General features: G+C 46.2%; 1 protein-coding gene across 4 annotated transcripts in view; it reads right to left on the bottom strand.

The window, feature by feature from the left end:
• Nucleotides 1-215: 215 nt before the first annotated feature.
• SS18 (SS18 subunit of BAF chromatin remodeling complex) overlaps nucleotides 216-18,301 on the bottom strand; it is a 54,743-nt gene continuing 36,657 nt past the window's right edge. Inside the window, exons 6-11 of one of the 4 annotated variants that reach the window (XM_054179654.1) lie at nucleotides 14,738-14,905; nucleotides 13,563-13,667; nucleotides 10,654-10,746; nucleotides 9,611-9,733; nucleotides 4,368-4,501; nucleotides 216-617 (exon numbers count right to left, since the gene is read on the bottom strand). In XM_054179654.1, coding sequence (XP_054035629.1) covers nucleotides 591-617; nucleotides 4,368-4,501; nucleotides 9,611-9,733; nucleotides 10,654-10,746; nucleotides 13,563-13,667; nucleotides 14,738-14,905 — 650 coding nt within the window. In that variant the 3' untranslated portion in view covers nucleotides 216-590. The remainder of the gene's footprint in view (nucleotides 618-4,367; nucleotides 4,502-9,610; nucleotides 9,734-10,653; nucleotides 10,747-13,562; nucleotides 13,668-14,737; nucleotides 14,906-18,301) is intronic. The other 3 variants (XM_054179656.1, XM_054179655.1, XM_054179657.1) reach the window with 3 other exon arrangements.

Genomic DNA, 18,301 nt, shown 5'->3' with positions numbered 1-18,301 from the left:
CAACAGCAGATTTCTCCTCCTGCCCTCCAGCGAGTAGTGTGCTGCCCCCCCCCCCGCCTTGCATATTCCCCACGTGAAAAGAAGAACACAAAATACCATCATATACAAAATATTGCTGCTGTAAAAAGTGTGCATTTCCCCTCCCCCACCTCTTTTTCCCCCCTCCCTCCCTTACAAAAAAAATAGTATCTGTGGAAAAAGAGAAAAAACAATAATATTCAATTCCCCACAACCTTCATAACCATCCAAAGCTGTTCACACCTTTCAGTCTGTAACAGTCTTTAGTTTGACACACACCAGCTCTCACAACTCCCTGCAAACTGCTCTGGCTGGGTTATTTGCTTGTCCAATATTGCCATCTAGAGCAGAGATGGGAACTCAAAAAAAGTTTCTGAGAATCTACAGCCTCCCAAACAATTTAACCCACAAAGACTGCATCCCAGGAAACAGCCACAAGGTTTGGTTTTTGTCCCAAAAAGTTAAAAAGCTAGGATGGAATGGGAGGTTCTCATCTCAGGAAGATGTCCACAGTGCTTGAGGAGACAATATGGCTGCTACTTGATATTGCCTACTGGAATGTGAGTGCTTCTTCACTGCTGGTAATTTCCATATTGACCCTAAGGGAGGAGGGGGGAGAAAAAAAAAAATCATCATTAATTAGGATCACAAGGCATGGTTCTCTGTGTTCAAAGCTGGTTGGAAGACCAACCAGATCAATTATGATGGGAAAAGGTGGAAACAAGTAGCAATAAAAGATAAACTGATAGGCTGAAGCGGTGTAAATGAAAGGAATTAGAACAGAGAGCAGGTTTTTCGGTGTTAAAACCTCACTGAAAGACCAACCAAAGAAGATTTTTCTGTGTTAAAAGCTGGTTGGAAGACCAAGCAAATCAACTGTGATGGTTAAAAGATGGAAACTAGCAACAATAAAAGATAAATTAATAGGATTAAGTAGTATAAATTAAAAGAATTAGAACACAGAGGAGGCTTTTGTGTGTTAAAAGCTCACTGGAAGACCAAGCAAAGCAGGTTTTTGTGTGTTAAAAGCTCATTGGAAGTCAAATCAAAGCTGGCTTTTCTGTGTCGAAAGCTGGTTGGAAGACCAAACAAACAAACTATGATGGTAAAAGATGGGAACAAGTAGCAACAGATGATAAACTGATAGGCTTAAGTAGTATAAATGAAAAGAACTGGAACACAGAGCAGGTTTTTGTGTGTTAAAAGCTCACTGGGAGACAAATCAAAGCTGGTTTTTCTGTGTCAAAAGCTGATTGGAAGACCAAGCAAATCAACTATGCTGGTAAGATATGGAAACTAGTAACAATAAATGCTAAACTGATGGATTAAGTGGTATAAATTAGAAGAATTAGAACACAGAGCAGGTTTTTCTGTGTTAAAAGCTCATTGGAAGACCAAGCAAATAATCTATGATGGTAAAAGATGGAAACTAGTAACAATAAATCATAAATTGATAGGATTAAGTGGTGCCAATTAAAAGGCCTAGAACACAAAGCAGGTTGTTCTGTGTCAAAAGCTGATTGGAAGGCCAAGCAAATAAACTATGATTGCAAAAGCTGGAAACAAGTAGCTATAAATGCTAAACTGATGGATTGAGTGGTATCAATGAGAAGAACTGGAACACAAAGCAGGTTGCTCTGTGTTAGAAGCTGAGTGGCAGACCAAGCAGACAAACAATGATGGGAAAAGATGGAAACAAGTAGCAACAGATGACAAACTGATAGACTTAAGTGGTGTAAATGGAAAGAACTGGAACACAGAGCAGATTTTTCTGTGTTAAAAGCTCATTGGGAGACAAAGCAAAGCTAGTTTTTCTGTGTCAAAAGCTCATTGGAAGATCAAGGAAACAAATGATGTTGGTAAAAGATGGAAACTAGTAACAATAAATGCTAAACTGATGGATTAAGTGGCATAAATTAGAAGAATTAGAACAGGTTTTTGTGTGTTAAAAGCTCATTGGAAGACCAACCAAGGAAGGTTTTTCTGTGTCAAAAGCTCATTGGAAGACCAAGCAAATAATCTATGATGGTAAAAGATGGAAACTAGTAACAATAAATCATAAAATTGATAGGATTAAGTGGTGCCAATTAAAAGGCCTAGAACACAAAGCAGGTTGTTCTGTGTCAGAGGCTGACTGGAAGGCCAAACAAACAAATGATGATGGTAAAAGCTGGAAACAAGTGACAATAAATGCTAAGCTGATGGATTAAGTGGTATCAATGAGAAGAACTGGAACACAAAGCAGGTTGTTCTGTGTCAGAGCCTGACTGGAAGGCCAAGCAAACAAATGATGATGGTAAAAGCTGGAAACAAGTGACAACAAATGCTGAACTGATGGATTAAGTGGTATCAATGAGAAGAACTGGAACACAAAGCAGGTTGCTCTGTGTTAGAAGCTGACTGGAAGACCAAGCAGGCAAACAATGATGGTAAAAGATGGAAACAAGTAGCAGCATCTGAGAAACTGATATGATAAAGTGGCACAGCTTTATCTTCATCCTTTGTGCCTTAATGTAAAAGCAAGACTGCTGACATGGATTTTAAGCCAGGCACCTAATTTGATCAATAGACCATGCCAGAGAATTCAACAGGCTGTTGTGAAATTCCCATTTCAAATAAATAAATAGATAAACTCAAAGCTGGGAATTGCTTCCCAGCTAAATGGTGGAAATCATCTCAAGAAGCCAAGGCCCCCTAAATTCAAGGTCAATTATGAACCTAATTTGCTTCCAGAGCTATCTAATCATATTCATGGGTCAAACATCACTGGATGGCCTGATCCATGTGTCTCAAAAGCCAAGGGAACAGTAAAGAACCAGTCAGCAGATCCTATGGGAATCAATTATTCCACAGACTCAACAGACAGAATTATTACCCTTATTGATATTCTCTATTTCTTTTGACAGAACAGGGTGTGCTGCAGGGGGGCAGAGGTGACAGCATCAATGCTGCATGTTTACCATGATCCTTCACCACTGGGCTTGCAGGAACCAGGAGCAGCTAAGTGGTGAACATTCTCCACCCTGCACTCCCAGCCTGTGTTAAGGCAGCACCCTACATGCCAGCTTCGTTGCTGCCAAGCCAGTTTTTCCCATTGCAATGTGACAATCAGTCAGGAAGAAGAGCTCCAGAAAGGCTGCCAGATGAGAATTTCAGCAGCACAATTCCTATGGGAATGGGCAGGATGGAAGAGAGGTCTTCTACAACTGGAACCTGGACTGCACAGACTGGAGGAGTAGAACCTGTCTGCAGAGGCTCATCCACTTCCACTGCAGAGACAGGGGCAAGAAACTCAGCATGCTGAGGTTAAGTTCCCTTGCCCCTCTGTTTGCATTTTCCTGTGGCTCATCATTTGCAGGAGGCCACTGTCAGTTCAGTGCACAATGGTTGGTTTGTTAAATGAAGTAACTGCATCTCCAAACCACCACACTGGCAGAGTCTGCTCCCTTCTTCCTTGGCTCTTCTCATTTCTGTAGGAAGGAAGCCAACTCTTCTCCTTTCAAAGCATGGTCAGCTGTGCCTATTCTCACTTCCAAGGGGAAGTTCTCCTTGAAAGTTCAAGTTCTGCTGCCACAGGAGGATTTTAAGCACTAGAAGCTCAGCTTGATCATAAGGTAGATTAAGTTCATCTCCATTTTAGCACTAGTTCATGTTTTAGTGGGGTCTCTGAATGATTCATATTGCAAAGATTAGTTTTTTACAGGTTAGTACCTTCTGGAAGAGTAAAACCCCTTTAATTAGAAGAGCTTCCTTACAGCAGTCCTGCACTACAACTCCAGTCTAGAGGAGTTTTGATGATGCCTCTTTGTCTGTTCCAAACTTGTCTCAGCAGTCAGAGGGAAGAAGTTGGTTTTAGGTCACTTCTGTCCCATGATAAAGTGTTCCTTTACACTGCTCAGAAAAAGAGCAGAAGGACCTCAGTGGTGCTCAGGGGAAGAACCTGGGGTGCTCCTCCAACTGGAGAGGAAGATTCCTGGATTTGTGTTCATGGAAAAATCAATTCAACTGTTTTGATAGCAGAGCAGTCCTGAAGAATGATCCACCAGGAGAGTCAAGAACCTCACCTCTCATATTCACCATGAAGCTATGAAACAGATCACCTTCAGTTTTAAGGTCCAAAAATCCTGCCTGGAAGGCCTCCCTTTGCCAAGCTGCATTAATAACTTGGCAAATCCATCCAGTTGAATGACTGGATGGACACCTCCAGACAAATGATCCTGGGTAACTCACCTGGACTAAAAGCCCTAAGACCTGAGAGACTGTCCTCAAATTCATCAGTTAAATGCCCACTAAGATTATCAAGTGAGTGTGTCAGAACCACAACTTCCCCCCATCAAATGAAGCAATACCTGGTCATATCCATAAGGCCTCTGCTGTGGTGGCTGTGGTGGCCCAGGCTGTGTGGGTCTGTATCCCCCATACTGCTGGCCTTGTCCTTGTGGGTAATTTGGATACTGAGGTCCTGGACCACTCTGGGAGGGACCTGAAGATCATTAAAATGGAGGGAAAAAACAAGAACAGATTGCTTAAGGTGTCAGGGAGAAAAGTAAAAGCAGTCAGTTTTGCAGGGAGCAGGGCTGAGAAGTATCACTGCTGGGTAGCTCAGCCTTTTGCTACCCCAAAACACAGCAGGGATTAGTGGTCCTCCTCTCACCCTGGAAAGCATCTCAGCTGACAGGGCCTGTGCTCCAACCACAGAAACATTCACCTGGATTTACTCAGCATTTACTAGCAATGAAGGCAGCAGCTGCTCAGAAGAGGTCAAAGGACAGGGAAAAACAAGGCAAGAAACAAGAAATCATAAACACAGAATCAGAGAATGGTTTGAGTTGGAAGGGACCTTAAAGATCATCCAGTTCCAGTACCCTGCCATGGGCAGGGACACTTCCTACTAGATCAGCTTGCTTAAGATCCCAGCCAGCTTGGCTTTCAACACTTCCAAGCTTAAAGCCTCCACAGCTTCTCTGGGCAACCTGTTCCAGTGCCTCAGCCCTGCCATGGGGAAGAATTGCTTCCTAATTTGTCATCTAAATCCAGCTTCTTCCACTTTGAAGCCATCACTCCTCATCCTGTCACTCTGTATCTTTGCCAGAAGTCCCTCCCCAGCTCTCCTGCAGCCCCCTTCAGGCACTGGAAGGCTGCTCTAAGGTCTCCCCAGAGCCTTCTCTTCTCCAGTCTGAACAGCCCCAACTCTCTCAGCTTGTCCCCACAGAGGAGGTGCTCCAGCCCTTGGATCATCTTTGTGGCCCCCTCTGGACCCTCTCCAACATTTCCACATGCCTCAAGTTGAGGCTCCAGAGGTGAACACAGCACTCCAGGTGGGGTCTCACCAGAGTGGAGTACAGGGGGATAACTTGTGCACCTTCCAGGATTTAAGGAGGCACTCTTCTGCTCTATGCTGCTCCAGAACTTTGTAAGGCCAGGAGCAGGCAGGTATCAGCTGTGTTTAGCATCTGGACCTTCTGAAGAGACCAGCAGGCAATCACAAACAGGATGTCAGGCAAGCGAGCTACCTGCACGGAATGCAAGATGTGTCACCCAGTAAAATGCTGCTGTGGGACACCAAGAAGTGTCCTCCACTCCTCTGGGCACCTTAATCTTTTCAGGAAAAGGACAGAACCCCCCCAGCTTTGGCTCCAGTCATTCTGGCTGCAGAAGGATGAAGCTCTTTTGTCACTACAAAATCCTTCTGTCACAATGCACAGGGACTCAGCCTGTCTACCACTGGCAGCTTCGCACCAATACCATCAGGCAGGGCTGTCCTGCTCCAAACCAAAGGGACTCATCCTCTCCTGCCTTGGGTGTACTGAGGTGTTCTGTGCATTCCAGCAGTGGATCTTTCCCAGTGGATCTAGGTTAGCTTTCTCAGCCAGGAAGACTTGCAAGCCTTCAGAAGTGCTTTCCTCTCAACAGAGCAACACTCTGTCACTTTCCAGCAGAAGGAACTGATGTCTTTTAGCAATGCTGTGACTCTGCTTGACAGGGTTAGCTCTAGCTACAGGCTCAGGGCAATGACAGCAGCTGCTTACCCCTTCAGTAACTCAAGGTCTGTAAGGCAGTCAAAAAGAAGACCTGGAGAAGAAGACCTCCACAGGCCATTACCATTCTCCTCAGGCCTCAAATCCCCTTGAACTGTGCAGCTTCAGCTTTCTCCAGTGGAATAAAACCTTAAAGACTGATCATGATGATTGAGATGCTGATTTACTTTTGCAAAGCAGAAAGCAATTAAATATTAAATTCAGCAAGGATACTACCTCCTAGAAAGTGCTGTGTTCATCTGACAAATGAACCTGGGGTTTATTTATTCATGGTAATGCTTTAGAGCTGAATTCTGAATAGCCAGTGGCAGATTTTATGAAGTAAGAATGGAATCTCAATATCTGTTTCTGCTACAAAACCAGGAATTGAGAAGTGTGCTTTCACTCCTCTGCTATGAGGACAGGCTGAAAGAGCTGGGGTTGTTCAGCCTGGAGAAGGGAAGGCTCTGGGGGCACCTTACAGCTGCCTTACAGTATCTGAAGGGGTCCTACAGGAAGGCTGAAGAGGGACTTTTCATAAGGGTGTCTAGAGACAGGGCAAGGGGGAATGGTTTGGAGCTGAGGGAGAGCAGGGTTAGAGTGGAGCTGAGGAAGTTCTTCAGTATGAGGGTGGTGACACTCTGGAACTGGCTGCCCAGCAAGGCTGTGGATGCCCTCTGCTTGGGGGTATTCAAGGCCAACTTGGATGATGTCTTGATCAACCTGATCTAGTGGAAGGTGTCCCTGCCACCTAAGCCATTCTTCTATTCATCTCTCTCTTCTAGTTTCAGCTAACCTACACTTTCAGATCAAGTCAGGCTTTTGTTTCTTTACTTCCCCAGCTTAGAGCAGTGGGTTAGATGGACCTTCACTCTGTTCTTGCCTCACCTTCACCACAACAGGAGTACATGAATGTTGGTTTAGGACTATTAGTTGATCTATCACCTCCAAAAGGAGAGCTCCGCCCCATCTCAGTGGATCCTTTCTAAACTTAGCTCTGTCTCAACCCAAGTGAATCTGGCATTTATCTGGCAAAAAGTCACCTGGCTGGTTCCTTGTACACCCACGATGCTGAAACTTCAAGAACTTAAACCTGCAATGAAGCTAAAAGGTAAAATACATGGAATTAGATTTCAGAGATTCCTCCTCCTGAGAGAAGAATGTTGAGCTTCACAAGGTGTAAGGAAGGAAAAGAGCAGCATTTTCAGCATGTCAGGCTCTTCTGACCTCAAGGTCTCAGAAGTAAAGGATGAAAATGACACACTACTGCTTTTGAGTTTCCTACTTGGAGGGTGTTTCCTTGAATCCAAGCACTACCTCATCTCACTTGTGGCAGAGGAGTTCCCCTTCCTGCCATACATTAGAAGGTTTGCACAAGTGCAGGTTTCTAAGACAAACTGAGCACAAGTCTTGTGAGGAGCAGCTGAGGGAACTGGGGTTGTTTAGCCTGGAGAAAGCTAAGAAGGGAGACCACCTAACTCTCTACAACTCCCTGAAAGGATGTGAGGGCTGATCTCCCAAGTAACAAGCGACAGGACAAGCTGAAATGGCCTCAAGTTGCACCACAACAGGTCTAGCTTGGACATTAGGAACAATTTCTTCCCCAAAAGGTTTGTCAAGCCCTGTAACAGACTGTCCAGGGCAGTGGTGGAATCATTACCCTTGGAGGGATTTACAAGACATGTGAATATGGAGGTGGTGGAGTCACCATCATTGAAGGTGTTCAGGAGGAGACTTGATAGGGTGCTTGGTTGCATGGTTTAGTTGATCTTGAAGGTCTCTTCCAACCTGGTTTATTCTGTTCTACATAGTGCTGAGGGACATGGTTTAGTGGAGCCCTGGCAATGCTTTGTTGGACTTAGAATCATCATAGAATTAGTAAGGTTGGAAAAGACCTCAGAGATCATCAAGTCCAACCTGTCACCCAACACCTCATGACTACTAAGCCGTGGTTCCAAGTGCCACATCCAGTCCCCTCTTGAACACCTCCAGGGATGGGGACTCCACCACCTCCCTGGGCAGCACATTCCAATGGCCAATTACTCTTTCTGGGAAGAACTTTCTCCTCACCTCCAGCCTAAACCTCTCCTGGCACAGCTTGAGACTGTGTCCTCTTGTTCTGGTGCTGCTTGCCTGGGAGAAGAGACCAACCCCCACCTGGCTATAACCTTGGAAGGGACCTCAAGGATCATCCAGTTCCAACCCCTCTGCCATGGGCAAGGATCACCTAACACTGGATCAGGTTGCTCAAAGCCACATCCAGCCTGGCCTTAAAAAACCTCCTGGGATGAGGCTTCTATCACCTCCCCGGGCAACCTGATGATCTGAAAGGCCTCTCCTAACCTAAATGGTTCTGTGACTCCTGAAAGCTGCACTGGCAACGGTTAGATAAATTTCCTGACTGGTCAGCACAGGAATGTTCATGGCATGGTTCACCTTTTTGGGTGAGATGTTAAACTAGAATTTTTTTAAGTGTGTTCTAATGGCAAACTGAAGGATGAAAGAGTAAATGGCTCTCTGCCACCTGCCTGCCCTCTGCAATCACCTACAGAGGACAGAAAAGAGCAGAGTCGTTCTGGGTCATTCTAAATTACAGAAGCTTGTTCTGTTTCCTAGCCACCCTCAATGCCCTAGGCTACCACACTGGCCTACACTGACAACATTGGATCTACTGGATCAGCAAGACCAAGTGCTGGCTCCTGCACTTGGGTCACAACAACCCTATGAACAGTACAGACTTGGGACAGACTGACTGGAAACTGCCTAGCAGAGAAAGACCTGGGGATGTTGGTCAACAATCAGCTGAAGAAGAGCCAGAGTGTGCCCAGGTGGCCAGGGCCAGCAGCATCCTGGCCTGGATCAGCAATAGTGTGGCCAGCAGCACCAGGGCAGTGGTTGTCCCCCTGTACACAGCACTGGTTTAGGCCACACCTTGAGTCCTGGGTTCAGTTTCGGGGCCCTCACTGCAAGGAGGACATCGAGGGCATGGAACAGGTCCTGAGAAGGGCAACAAAGCTGGGGAGGGGTCTGAAGAACAGGGCTGGGGAGGAGCAGCTGAGGGACATAGGGTTGGTTGGTCTGGAGGAGGCCGATGGGAGACACCATTGCTCTCTACAGCTTCCTGAAAACAGTTTGGAGTCAGGGGAGGTTTAGAACCATAGAATCATAACTTGGACATCAGGGAAATCTTCTTCCCTAGAAGGGTTCTGAAAGACTGGAAGAGGCTGCCCAGGGAGGTGGTCAAATCACCATCCCTGGAGGCATAATGTGTAGACATGGTGCTGAGGGGTGTGTTTTAGCAACTGATGTGGCAGTGCTGGGTTAATGGCTGGACTGGATGATCATAAAGGTCTTTTCCAGTCTAAACAATTCTATGATTCTGTAAGACTTATGTATTCTAGAACAGATCCCAAAGGATGCTGTCTTCTACACTTTCTTGGTCTGGCCCAGCGAGCACATGGGCATACAACTTCTTTGCACAAGCCTGGCCTTTCAACCCAGTAAAAGAGGGATGCAACAACATGGGAGGATCTGTCCAGGTCTTTCCTGTGATCATTTTGTCTTCAGGTTCTTACCATAGCCCTGCTGTTGTCCTGGGTAGCCTTGTTGCCCTGGGTACTGCTGCTGTTGGGGCGGATAACCCTGCTGCTGGGGCGGTCCTTGATAGGCATCTTGCTGCTGGCCATACTGCGAGTTTCCTGTAAGAGGATTGCAAGAAAGCAAAGAACAACAGAAAAAAACCACTTTTATAAAGGCACCTACTTCCTTCAGGCTGCTTTCCTTCTAAAGATGCACAGCCAACAACACAAGAACAAAAATGAGAATGCAAGATCACTTTCCACAACCAAACAAAAACGAAAGGAAGGGCAAAATAAAAATAATCATAATCGTCAAACCAAACAGAAGGAAGTCTGCCAAACAAACTGCAGTGAAAGCCAGTTTTGCACAGTTGAACTGCAGCATTTTCAGCATCTCTCTGCCAAAGGAGCATTACAGTTACTGGAACATCACAGCCATAAAGGTCAGGACTACGCTAAATGAAATAAATGAAGACAAAACAAACGAACGAAGGAACAAAAACCAAAGGAGGACAAAATTAAGGACAGCCACAAGAGCACAGACTAGCTACACAAGATCAGCAAGCTGGTTCCTAACCACACTAGAATTATACAGGGTGGGGGGGAAAAAATAGAGAGAGATATAAACACACACACACACAAAAAAACATAAGAGATACAACTGAACCCACGGGTTTATGGTGAACTCAAAACTTCCACTGAGGTCAAAAAAATGAAGAGAGTAAGTAAAAAAAAAAGAATCATATAAGTCTCTAGAGTGTTTTAGTCATTTTACTGTTGTTAGAAATGGCAAAACTGTGGTTACAGATATCATTTTGGTTTGGTTTTAGGTGCTGGCAAGGAATTATTCTGGAGGCTCCCAAGTTTTCCCTGCGGTTCTCAAGACAGGCAGCGACTAGGATTCTACGAGAGCTTGGCGTGGGGAGGGGGGGGGGCGGCGCTGTGTGGGAGCTGCTGCTCCTGGTGTGGGGGGGGGAAAAGGGGGAGGGGGGGAGGAGAGGGGGAATGTTTGTGGCATGTGTGTGAAGGTATATAGATACCTCCTTCGTAGTAAGGTTGGGAGGAATCCTCATAAGGCCTATCGTAGCCTTGTTCAGGATACGACGGTTGCTGATAACCGTAATCATTATGACCTACATCAATTCGACAAGAGACAGGAAGAAACGTTAATGGCCTCTGGGTGAGAAAGCCCCTCACAGCAGTTCAGTTCTCAGAAAGTTGAATGATCATTCCAAAAAAACAAAAAAGAAAATAACACACACCCCCCCAAAAAAAAAATCTCCTACTGATAATAGTCTTGCAACTGGCTACACAGGAACAGGAAGTTCTGCAGCGGCGTTAAGTCAAAGCCTCATCGTGAACGTGATTGCCTTTCCCTATCGAAGCTACATGTGGCAGGAGGGGGGGTAAAAAATAAATCAAAGGGCTTAATGCAGTAGTTTTACAACAGAATAAATAGAATAGAATAGAATAGAATAGAATAGAATAGAATAGAATAGAATAGAATAGAATAGAATAGAATAGGAATAGAATTAACCAGGTTGGAAAAGACCCTTTGAGTCCGAGTCCAACCTATCACCCAACGCTATTTTAGCAGCAAGGGATGGTCTTAACCTTCTGATAGTCCTTGTTTGAGGGGGGGCAAGGTGTGTGTGGGGGAAAGTAGAGCACTTCATCTTTCACTCAGAAAAAAAAAAAAAAAAGAAGAAATGAAAGCACATTTAGGCCTTTCACATGTAAATAACCTGAATTAAATTAGAATGAACAAAGCAAGCAATTACCATACTTTGTCTAACACCTGTTCTGCTGAGCTCCCAATTCAAAAGCATATGCTAAAAGCAGTGTGAAATGTAACAAATAAAGCTCAAGGAAGTCAGGAATCACAGCCTGCATTGAGTTTTTGCTTTTAAGTGACAGGAAAAAAAAACAACCCAACCAACCAAACAACATTCTCAAGGTTTTTGCCTACAAAGAGAATTCCTGTAAGTCTTAAGGCAACTTTTCCTCTTGCATTCCAGTGCAAACAAAGCTTCCTTTTCAGAGACCTCAAGCACCTCTGAGGGAGGAACCTGAGCGCCCTACCTGTTGTTGTGCTTCAAACAAGTGAGATTTTATCTTACTGATAACCAAGAGATAGATCATTATTATTATTACTATTATTATTATTATTGCTAATTTGATCAAGAAAACAAACCAGGATTTAGGTTGCATGCTTTCACCTTAAAATTAACCCCTGTCAGTTTTACACAGGCTCTGCCAGGTTGGAATAGAATATTGGAATGAGGAGAAAATGGTTCCAAAAATTTAAGTGGGCTCTGCTGTTCTGCAACTGCACCATGGGGTCATTGCTCTTGAATATAAAGAGGCAGCCATTAACACAAGACTTAGGATATATGCTTTTGATGGGCTATATAATAATGAGGTGATGATAAAGGAGGAGTCTACAGAAGGAATGGGTCTTAGAGAAGCAATCTATGCTGCCACAGAGCTGCTGATGGGAACATCAAATTAGAATAGAATAGAATAAACCAGGTTGGAAGAGACCCTCAAGATCATCGTGTCCAACCTACCCTTACTATAAGGAATTGCCTGTAACCATGTCAAGTTCAGGTGTACCATAGAATCACTGAATAGGTTGGGTTGGGAGAGACCTTCAAAGGTCATCTAGACAAGCCCCCTGCAGTAAGCAGGGGCAGCCTCCACTAGACCAGAGCCTTATTGAGCCTGACCTTGAGTATCTCCAGGGATGGGACCTCAACTACCTCCCTAGGCAACCTGTACCAGTTCCACCACCCTCATGGTGCAGAACTTGTTCCTGACATGCAATCTCCTGAAACAGAAGTTCCCAAATGAAAGCTTAATGGTAGGAGTTGATGCAATTTGCAGAGTAACTGTGCATGGTTACCTCCAAAGATCACACCTGAAAGGTTTACAGACATGGCCTGATGCATCTGAAAAATCAATCTAATAGGTGTTGAAAAATCAAACCACTAACTTGTATCCTCTTATTTTGCAATGAGTGGTTGCTCTGGTAATGATAGCTTTGCTTTGCATATGTTTTTAAAGTGTTACCATCTACCACACTCCTCAAGCTTCATGAGATACCATGAAGCTGCACACAGTTACCACAGCGTTAATGAGACAGCATCTTTGTCCGCCCAGTCTCTGCTCAGGTTAGTTGCAACTTCTCTACCTTAGAACACAATCCAACAACCTTCAGCATTCTACATGCCAAGAGGGAGGAGAGATTTAGGGCACTCAAAAGTTTTGCTCTTGTCTTGAAAGCACTGGGGTGGGGGGGAGGGGGGGGGAATGCTAAAGAAGGTTCACAATTCCAACCCCCTCAGGGGCAGGGCCCATTTTATGCCTTCCTCAGAAATTAAGCTGAAGGCCCACACCATAGCAGCAATATACACATTTCAGCAGCTTACAAGAAAACACTAAGTTCAAAAGAAAACAACAAAGGGGATTTACAGAAAAGCCACATTTTTTTTCAGCAAGTTTTTTTCCACATCCATCAAATCTATAATGAAAGGATAGTGCCCCCCCCTCCCCCGCCCTCTCCCTCCCTCCCCCCTTGGTTAATCATCAAGTTAAGGCTGCTTGGATTCATCTCCATTTACTGGAGATGCTTTGGAACCCCTCCATCCTTTTTAGACAAAACCAATTGCAGGAATTCATTTTGGAGACACTAAGAAGGGCTGCTTGCTGTTAAAGGAGAGTCTCGAGCTGGAGCATGGCAAACGCCACGTTCTGAGCAAGCTGCAAAACGAAGCCAGCCACAGAAACCTGGGAGTGCAGCAGCAATCCTGGATTTGGAAGGTTTGGGTCAGTGTGAGGTAGGATATCCAATTACTGTTCTTGCCTCACTCCCTGCTGTGGGGCATATGACTACATTAGTATTGGGCAGGTATAGGAAATGGGAAAGTTAACATTTAGGAGAGATTACCATCAGGGTAATATTGCTGGTTCATGCCTTCTGGAGGACCTTGTCCACCATGACTGTATTGGTCCCCATAATAGTCTTCCTGGCCTGAGTACTGCTGTGGTGGGCCTGAAAAACCACAACCAGTCAAGATGTAAATAACTTGTTTTCTGCTAATGGCTGATTTTTAGTATGAGAAATACTTCTCCAATGTACTCCCCACCCATCCTGTTGCATTTCAGACAACACATGTAATCCAGTTTACTTCAAAATAAGTAAGAATAATCAATGTATCTTATCTACACACACACATTCAGAGAGAATTGTTTGCCTGCACTGCATTGAGCACATTGGTACCAAAACTTTAGCTTTCAGCTTATTTTAGGGACATGTGGATAGCAGACTATGGTCTGAAAGTCATTCCTTGCCTAAAAGGATTGGAAAGCAAAGGATTAAAGAGTATAAAAGAGTAGGATATGGCTCCTTTTTTGATTATTTTGTAGCTGAGGTAATTCATAGCATCAGAGAATTGTTAGGGTTGGATGGGACCTCAAGGATCATCCAGTTCCAACCCCGCTGCCATGGGCAGGGACACCTCACACTACAGCAGGTTGCTCACAGCCACAGCCAGCCTGGCTGCAAACACCTCCAGGCAGGAGGCTTCCACCACCTCCCTGGGCAACCTGTGCCAGTCTCTCACCACTCTCATGGGGAACAACTTCTTCCTCATATCCAATCTGAATCTACCCATTTCTAGTTTTGTTCCATTCCCCCCAGTCCTATCACTCCCTGACACCCTCAAAAGTCCCTCACCAGCTTTCTTGTAGGCCCCCTTAAAGTACTGGAAGGCCACAATTAGGTCTCCTCAGAGCCAGGCAGGTACTCTGTTCCTTCTCTGTTGCTAGCGTTTAAGTATTGAAACAGAAATCTGCATCAGCATATCTGAAAGGTGTAATTTTAGGTACTTCTTCTCAGAAAGAACTCAAAGCAGAAAGAAATGCTTGTCTCCACGTTTCCTGGTGATACCAGCAATCTGCTGTGAGAACCACCCTTCAAAGGGGAACCAAAAACCAGAGAGTCTGCAAACAGAGCCTGGGACACCCTGCAACGTGATGGGTGTCAGCAAGGAAGCGATTTCAGATTAGGCTTTCAAGGGGGTTATTTAAACTGACTGCAAAACCCCTGAAGTGAAGTCCTACCTTGCTGTGGTGGCCTGTAAGGAGGAATCTGCCTCTGCCCCATCATGTGATTTCCTTGGTTCACTTGGCCCATCATCCCCATAGGTGGCTGCTGCCCCTGGTAATGTTGGCCACCCGCTTGTGGCATGTTGTACTGCTGGGAGGGAGGCTGCTGGTGCATCATTGGACCTGCAGAAGGACAAGGAGCAAACACATCTTCTGAGACACACACAAAACCTTTCCAAAAGGACCTGAAAACCTGACCCTTTGAAAACAGACCACAGAAGGCTCTACTTCTGGTGAACCCCTGGGGATCCATCACTTCCGAGCACAGGGAAATGCAGGAGCGACCAAACGGCGGTCCGAAACGCAGCCTCAACGAGGCTGCTTTCCCAAAGCTCTCTCTCTTCAAGCTGCAATGCACAAAGCAGCAAACACTTTTCCCATGTTTTGTTTGGTTTAAAAGGCATCTGCAAAGAAAGTGTGGATGAGAAGCTGACAGTGAAACTTTTGACAAGTCATGGGAAAGTTGCTGAACGCTGTCAGCTCCTCAGGGCACGCTCTTGGTACAGGTGGAGCTGTTACAGTCCATCAGTGAGCTACTGGGCTGCTAGAACAAAACAAATCATTTTCTTTGGCCTGTGGAGACAAACCACATGTACCAGGGAGCCAGGTAACCACACAGCAGTCAATGTGCAGCAAGGCCCAGGGAATCCAGCACTGCTGAGGCCACACCTTGAGTGCTGGGGTCAGCTTTGGGGCCCACACTTCAAGAAGGACAATGAGGAGCTGGAGTGTGTCCAGAGAAGGGCAACAAAGCTGGGGAAGGGTCTGGAGAACAGGGCTGGGGAGGAGCAGCTGAGGGAGCTGGGGGTGTTTAGTGTGGAGAAGAGGAGGCTGAGGGGAGACCTCATTGCTCTCTACAGCTCCCTTAAAGGAGGTTGGAGCCAGGTGGGGTTTGGTCTCTTTTCCCTAGGAACAAGTGACAGGACAAAAGGAAATGGCCTCAAGTTGCACAGGGGAGGTTTAGGTTTGGCATCAGAAGAAACATTGCTCTTGGAAGGTTCTCAGAGACTGGCACAGGCTGCCCAGGGAGGTGGTTGAATGCCTATCCCTGGAGGTGTTGCAAAGAGGCAGAGGTATGGTGCTGGGGGACATGGTTTAGCCCCAGCCTTGGCAGAGGTAGGGAACAGTTGGTCTGGATGACCTTCAAGGTGTTTTCCACCCAAACCAATTCCATGCTCTGCCCACCACTGAACAATTCCAAGCAGCCTTTACCAAAGATCATCTTCCATAGAAAGTTGCAACAAGTTTCTATGACCCACTGGAAGTGGAGAGATCAAGTCCTGTCCATGAGAGAGCATCTGCTCAAGGTTGAACTTGGAGGAATGCAAAGCTGAGTAACGAACCCAGACAGTTGAAGAGCATCCTTTATAACACCACAGAGCAAAGAGAATGAGATTGGGCCATGTCATTATGTGAGACTGCAGGTTAGGTTGGGCTAACTTACAACCAGGGAGCAGCTTCCTCACTTCCTCTGCAGGACCACTTCAGAATAAGAGCTATTCCAGCATCAAAAACATGAAGAGGGAAAAGTTGTGACAAGGAACTCAACTTCTTAATGTGTTTTTTATAATGCATTCATTCAAACCACTTAACTCCCATTGCACACTTGAGGAATGGTGAAGCTTTCAGGGTTTGTTGCTTTGTCCTTTGTTTTATAAGCAAAGACGAGAACACAGCTCAAAACATCAAGCCAGCACAGCCCCTCTTCAGCCCCATCCCAGGAGAAACAGGAAGGTATCATCAAGTTGCCTGCATGATGGATTCTGCCACTGCATTTAACAGCTTCAAATAACCATTTGGTGGAGCAGAAGCAGAAAGTCCAACCTGAAATCCCAGCACTGGAAAACTACTGCACCCAAAGAGTGGCTGTCAATGGGTCCAGGTCCCAGTGGAGGCCAGGGACAAGCAGAGTCCCTCAGGGATCACTCCTGGGACCAGGCTTGTTCAACATCTTTGTGGGTGCCAGGGACAGTGGCATTGAGTGCACCCTCAGCAGGTTTGCTGATGACACCAAGCTGTGTGGTGCAGCAGACAGCTGGAGGAAAGGGATCCATCCAGAGGGACCTGGACAGGCTGGAAAGGTGGGCACAAGCCAGCCTCAGGAGGTTCAACAAGACCAAGGGCAGGGTCCTGTATCTCGGTCGAGCCAATCCCAGGCACAAATGCAGGCTGGGCAGTGACTGGCTGGAAAGCAGCCCTGAGGAGAGAGCCTTGGGGGTGCTGGGGGAGGAGAAGCTCACCAGGAGCTCTCAGTGTGCACTTGCAGCCCAGAAAGCCAATCAGAGCCTGGGCTGCAGCAAGAGAAGTGTGGCCAGCAGGGCAAGGGAGGGGATTCTCCCCCTCTGCTCAGCTCTGCTGAGACCCCACCTGGAGTACTGCCTCCAGTTCTGGAGACCCTATTCCAAGAGGAATCTGGAGGTGCTGGAAGGTGTCCAGAGAAGAGCCACAAGGATGAGCAGAGGGCTGGAGCTGCTCTGCTATGAGGACAGACTGAAGGAGTTGGGGCTGTTCAGTCTGGAGAAGAGAAGGCTCCCAGGTGACCTCATTGTGCCCTTCCAGTATCTGAAGGGGGCTCCAAGAAGGCTGGGGAGGGACTGCTCAGGATCTCAGGCAGTGATAGGACTAGGGGGAATGGAATGAAGCTGGAGGTGGGGAGATTCAGGCTGGAGGTGAGGAAGTTCTTCCCCATGAGAGTGGTGAAGCCCTGGAATGGGTTGTCCAGGGAGGTGGTTGAGGTGCCACCCCTGGAGGTGTTTAAGCCCAGGCTGGATGAGGCTCTGGCCACCCTGATCTAGTGTGGGGTGTCCCTCCCCTTGGCAGGGGGGTTGGAACTCGATGATCCTTGTGGTCCCTTCCAACCCTCACTGATACCATGATACCTGGATGCAGGCAAGGCTGCTGCTGAATTTACACAAGGAAAGGCATACACAGTCACTCAGATCCTGTCTGTGTGGGGTCAGGAGGGAAAGTTAAGCCACATTAATTAATGGTGTGAATTCAAAGTGCATTAGTTAAATCCCATTAAACCCCTGTGTGGAATCTCTCTGTGAGAAGTGGCCTTAGCTCTGCTAAGCTTCATTTTCCTCTGAAGATAAATATTGGCCACTCCTCAACTGATTCACTTATGTCTCCATCCTGCAGCATGGCACTTTCTGTGCCCTCATCTTGAAGTTTAAAAGGGAGAAAATGGCTCCAATATAGATAGGGAATCCTGCAAGAATGCCAGGCCACAAAGATGATCACAGGGCTGAAGAACCTTCCCCATGGGGACAGGCTGGGAGTGTTGGAGCTGTTCAGCCTGGAGAAGAGAAGGCTCCAGGGAGACCTTACAGCAGCCTCCCAGTAGAATCATAGAATCAATAAGGTTGGAAAAGACCTCAGAGATCATCAAGTCCAACCTATTGCCTAATACCTACCACCTCCTGACAATTAAACCATTTCTCCAAGGGTCACATCCAAGCCTTTTTTGAACACCTCCAGGGATGGTGACTCCACCACCTCCCTGGGCAGCACATTCCT

Source organism: Dryobates pubescens, chromosome 3, assembly GCF_014839835.1.
Source record: "Dryobates pubescens isolate bDryPub1 chromosome 3, bDryPub1.pri, whole genome shotgun sequence".
Taxonomy (NCBI): domain Eukaryota; kingdom Metazoa; phylum Chordata; class Aves; order Piciformes; family Picidae; genus Dryobates; species Dryobates pubescens.
Note: the sequence above shows the minus strand (reverse complement) of the source record. Positions and strands in the feature narration are given on the sequence as shown.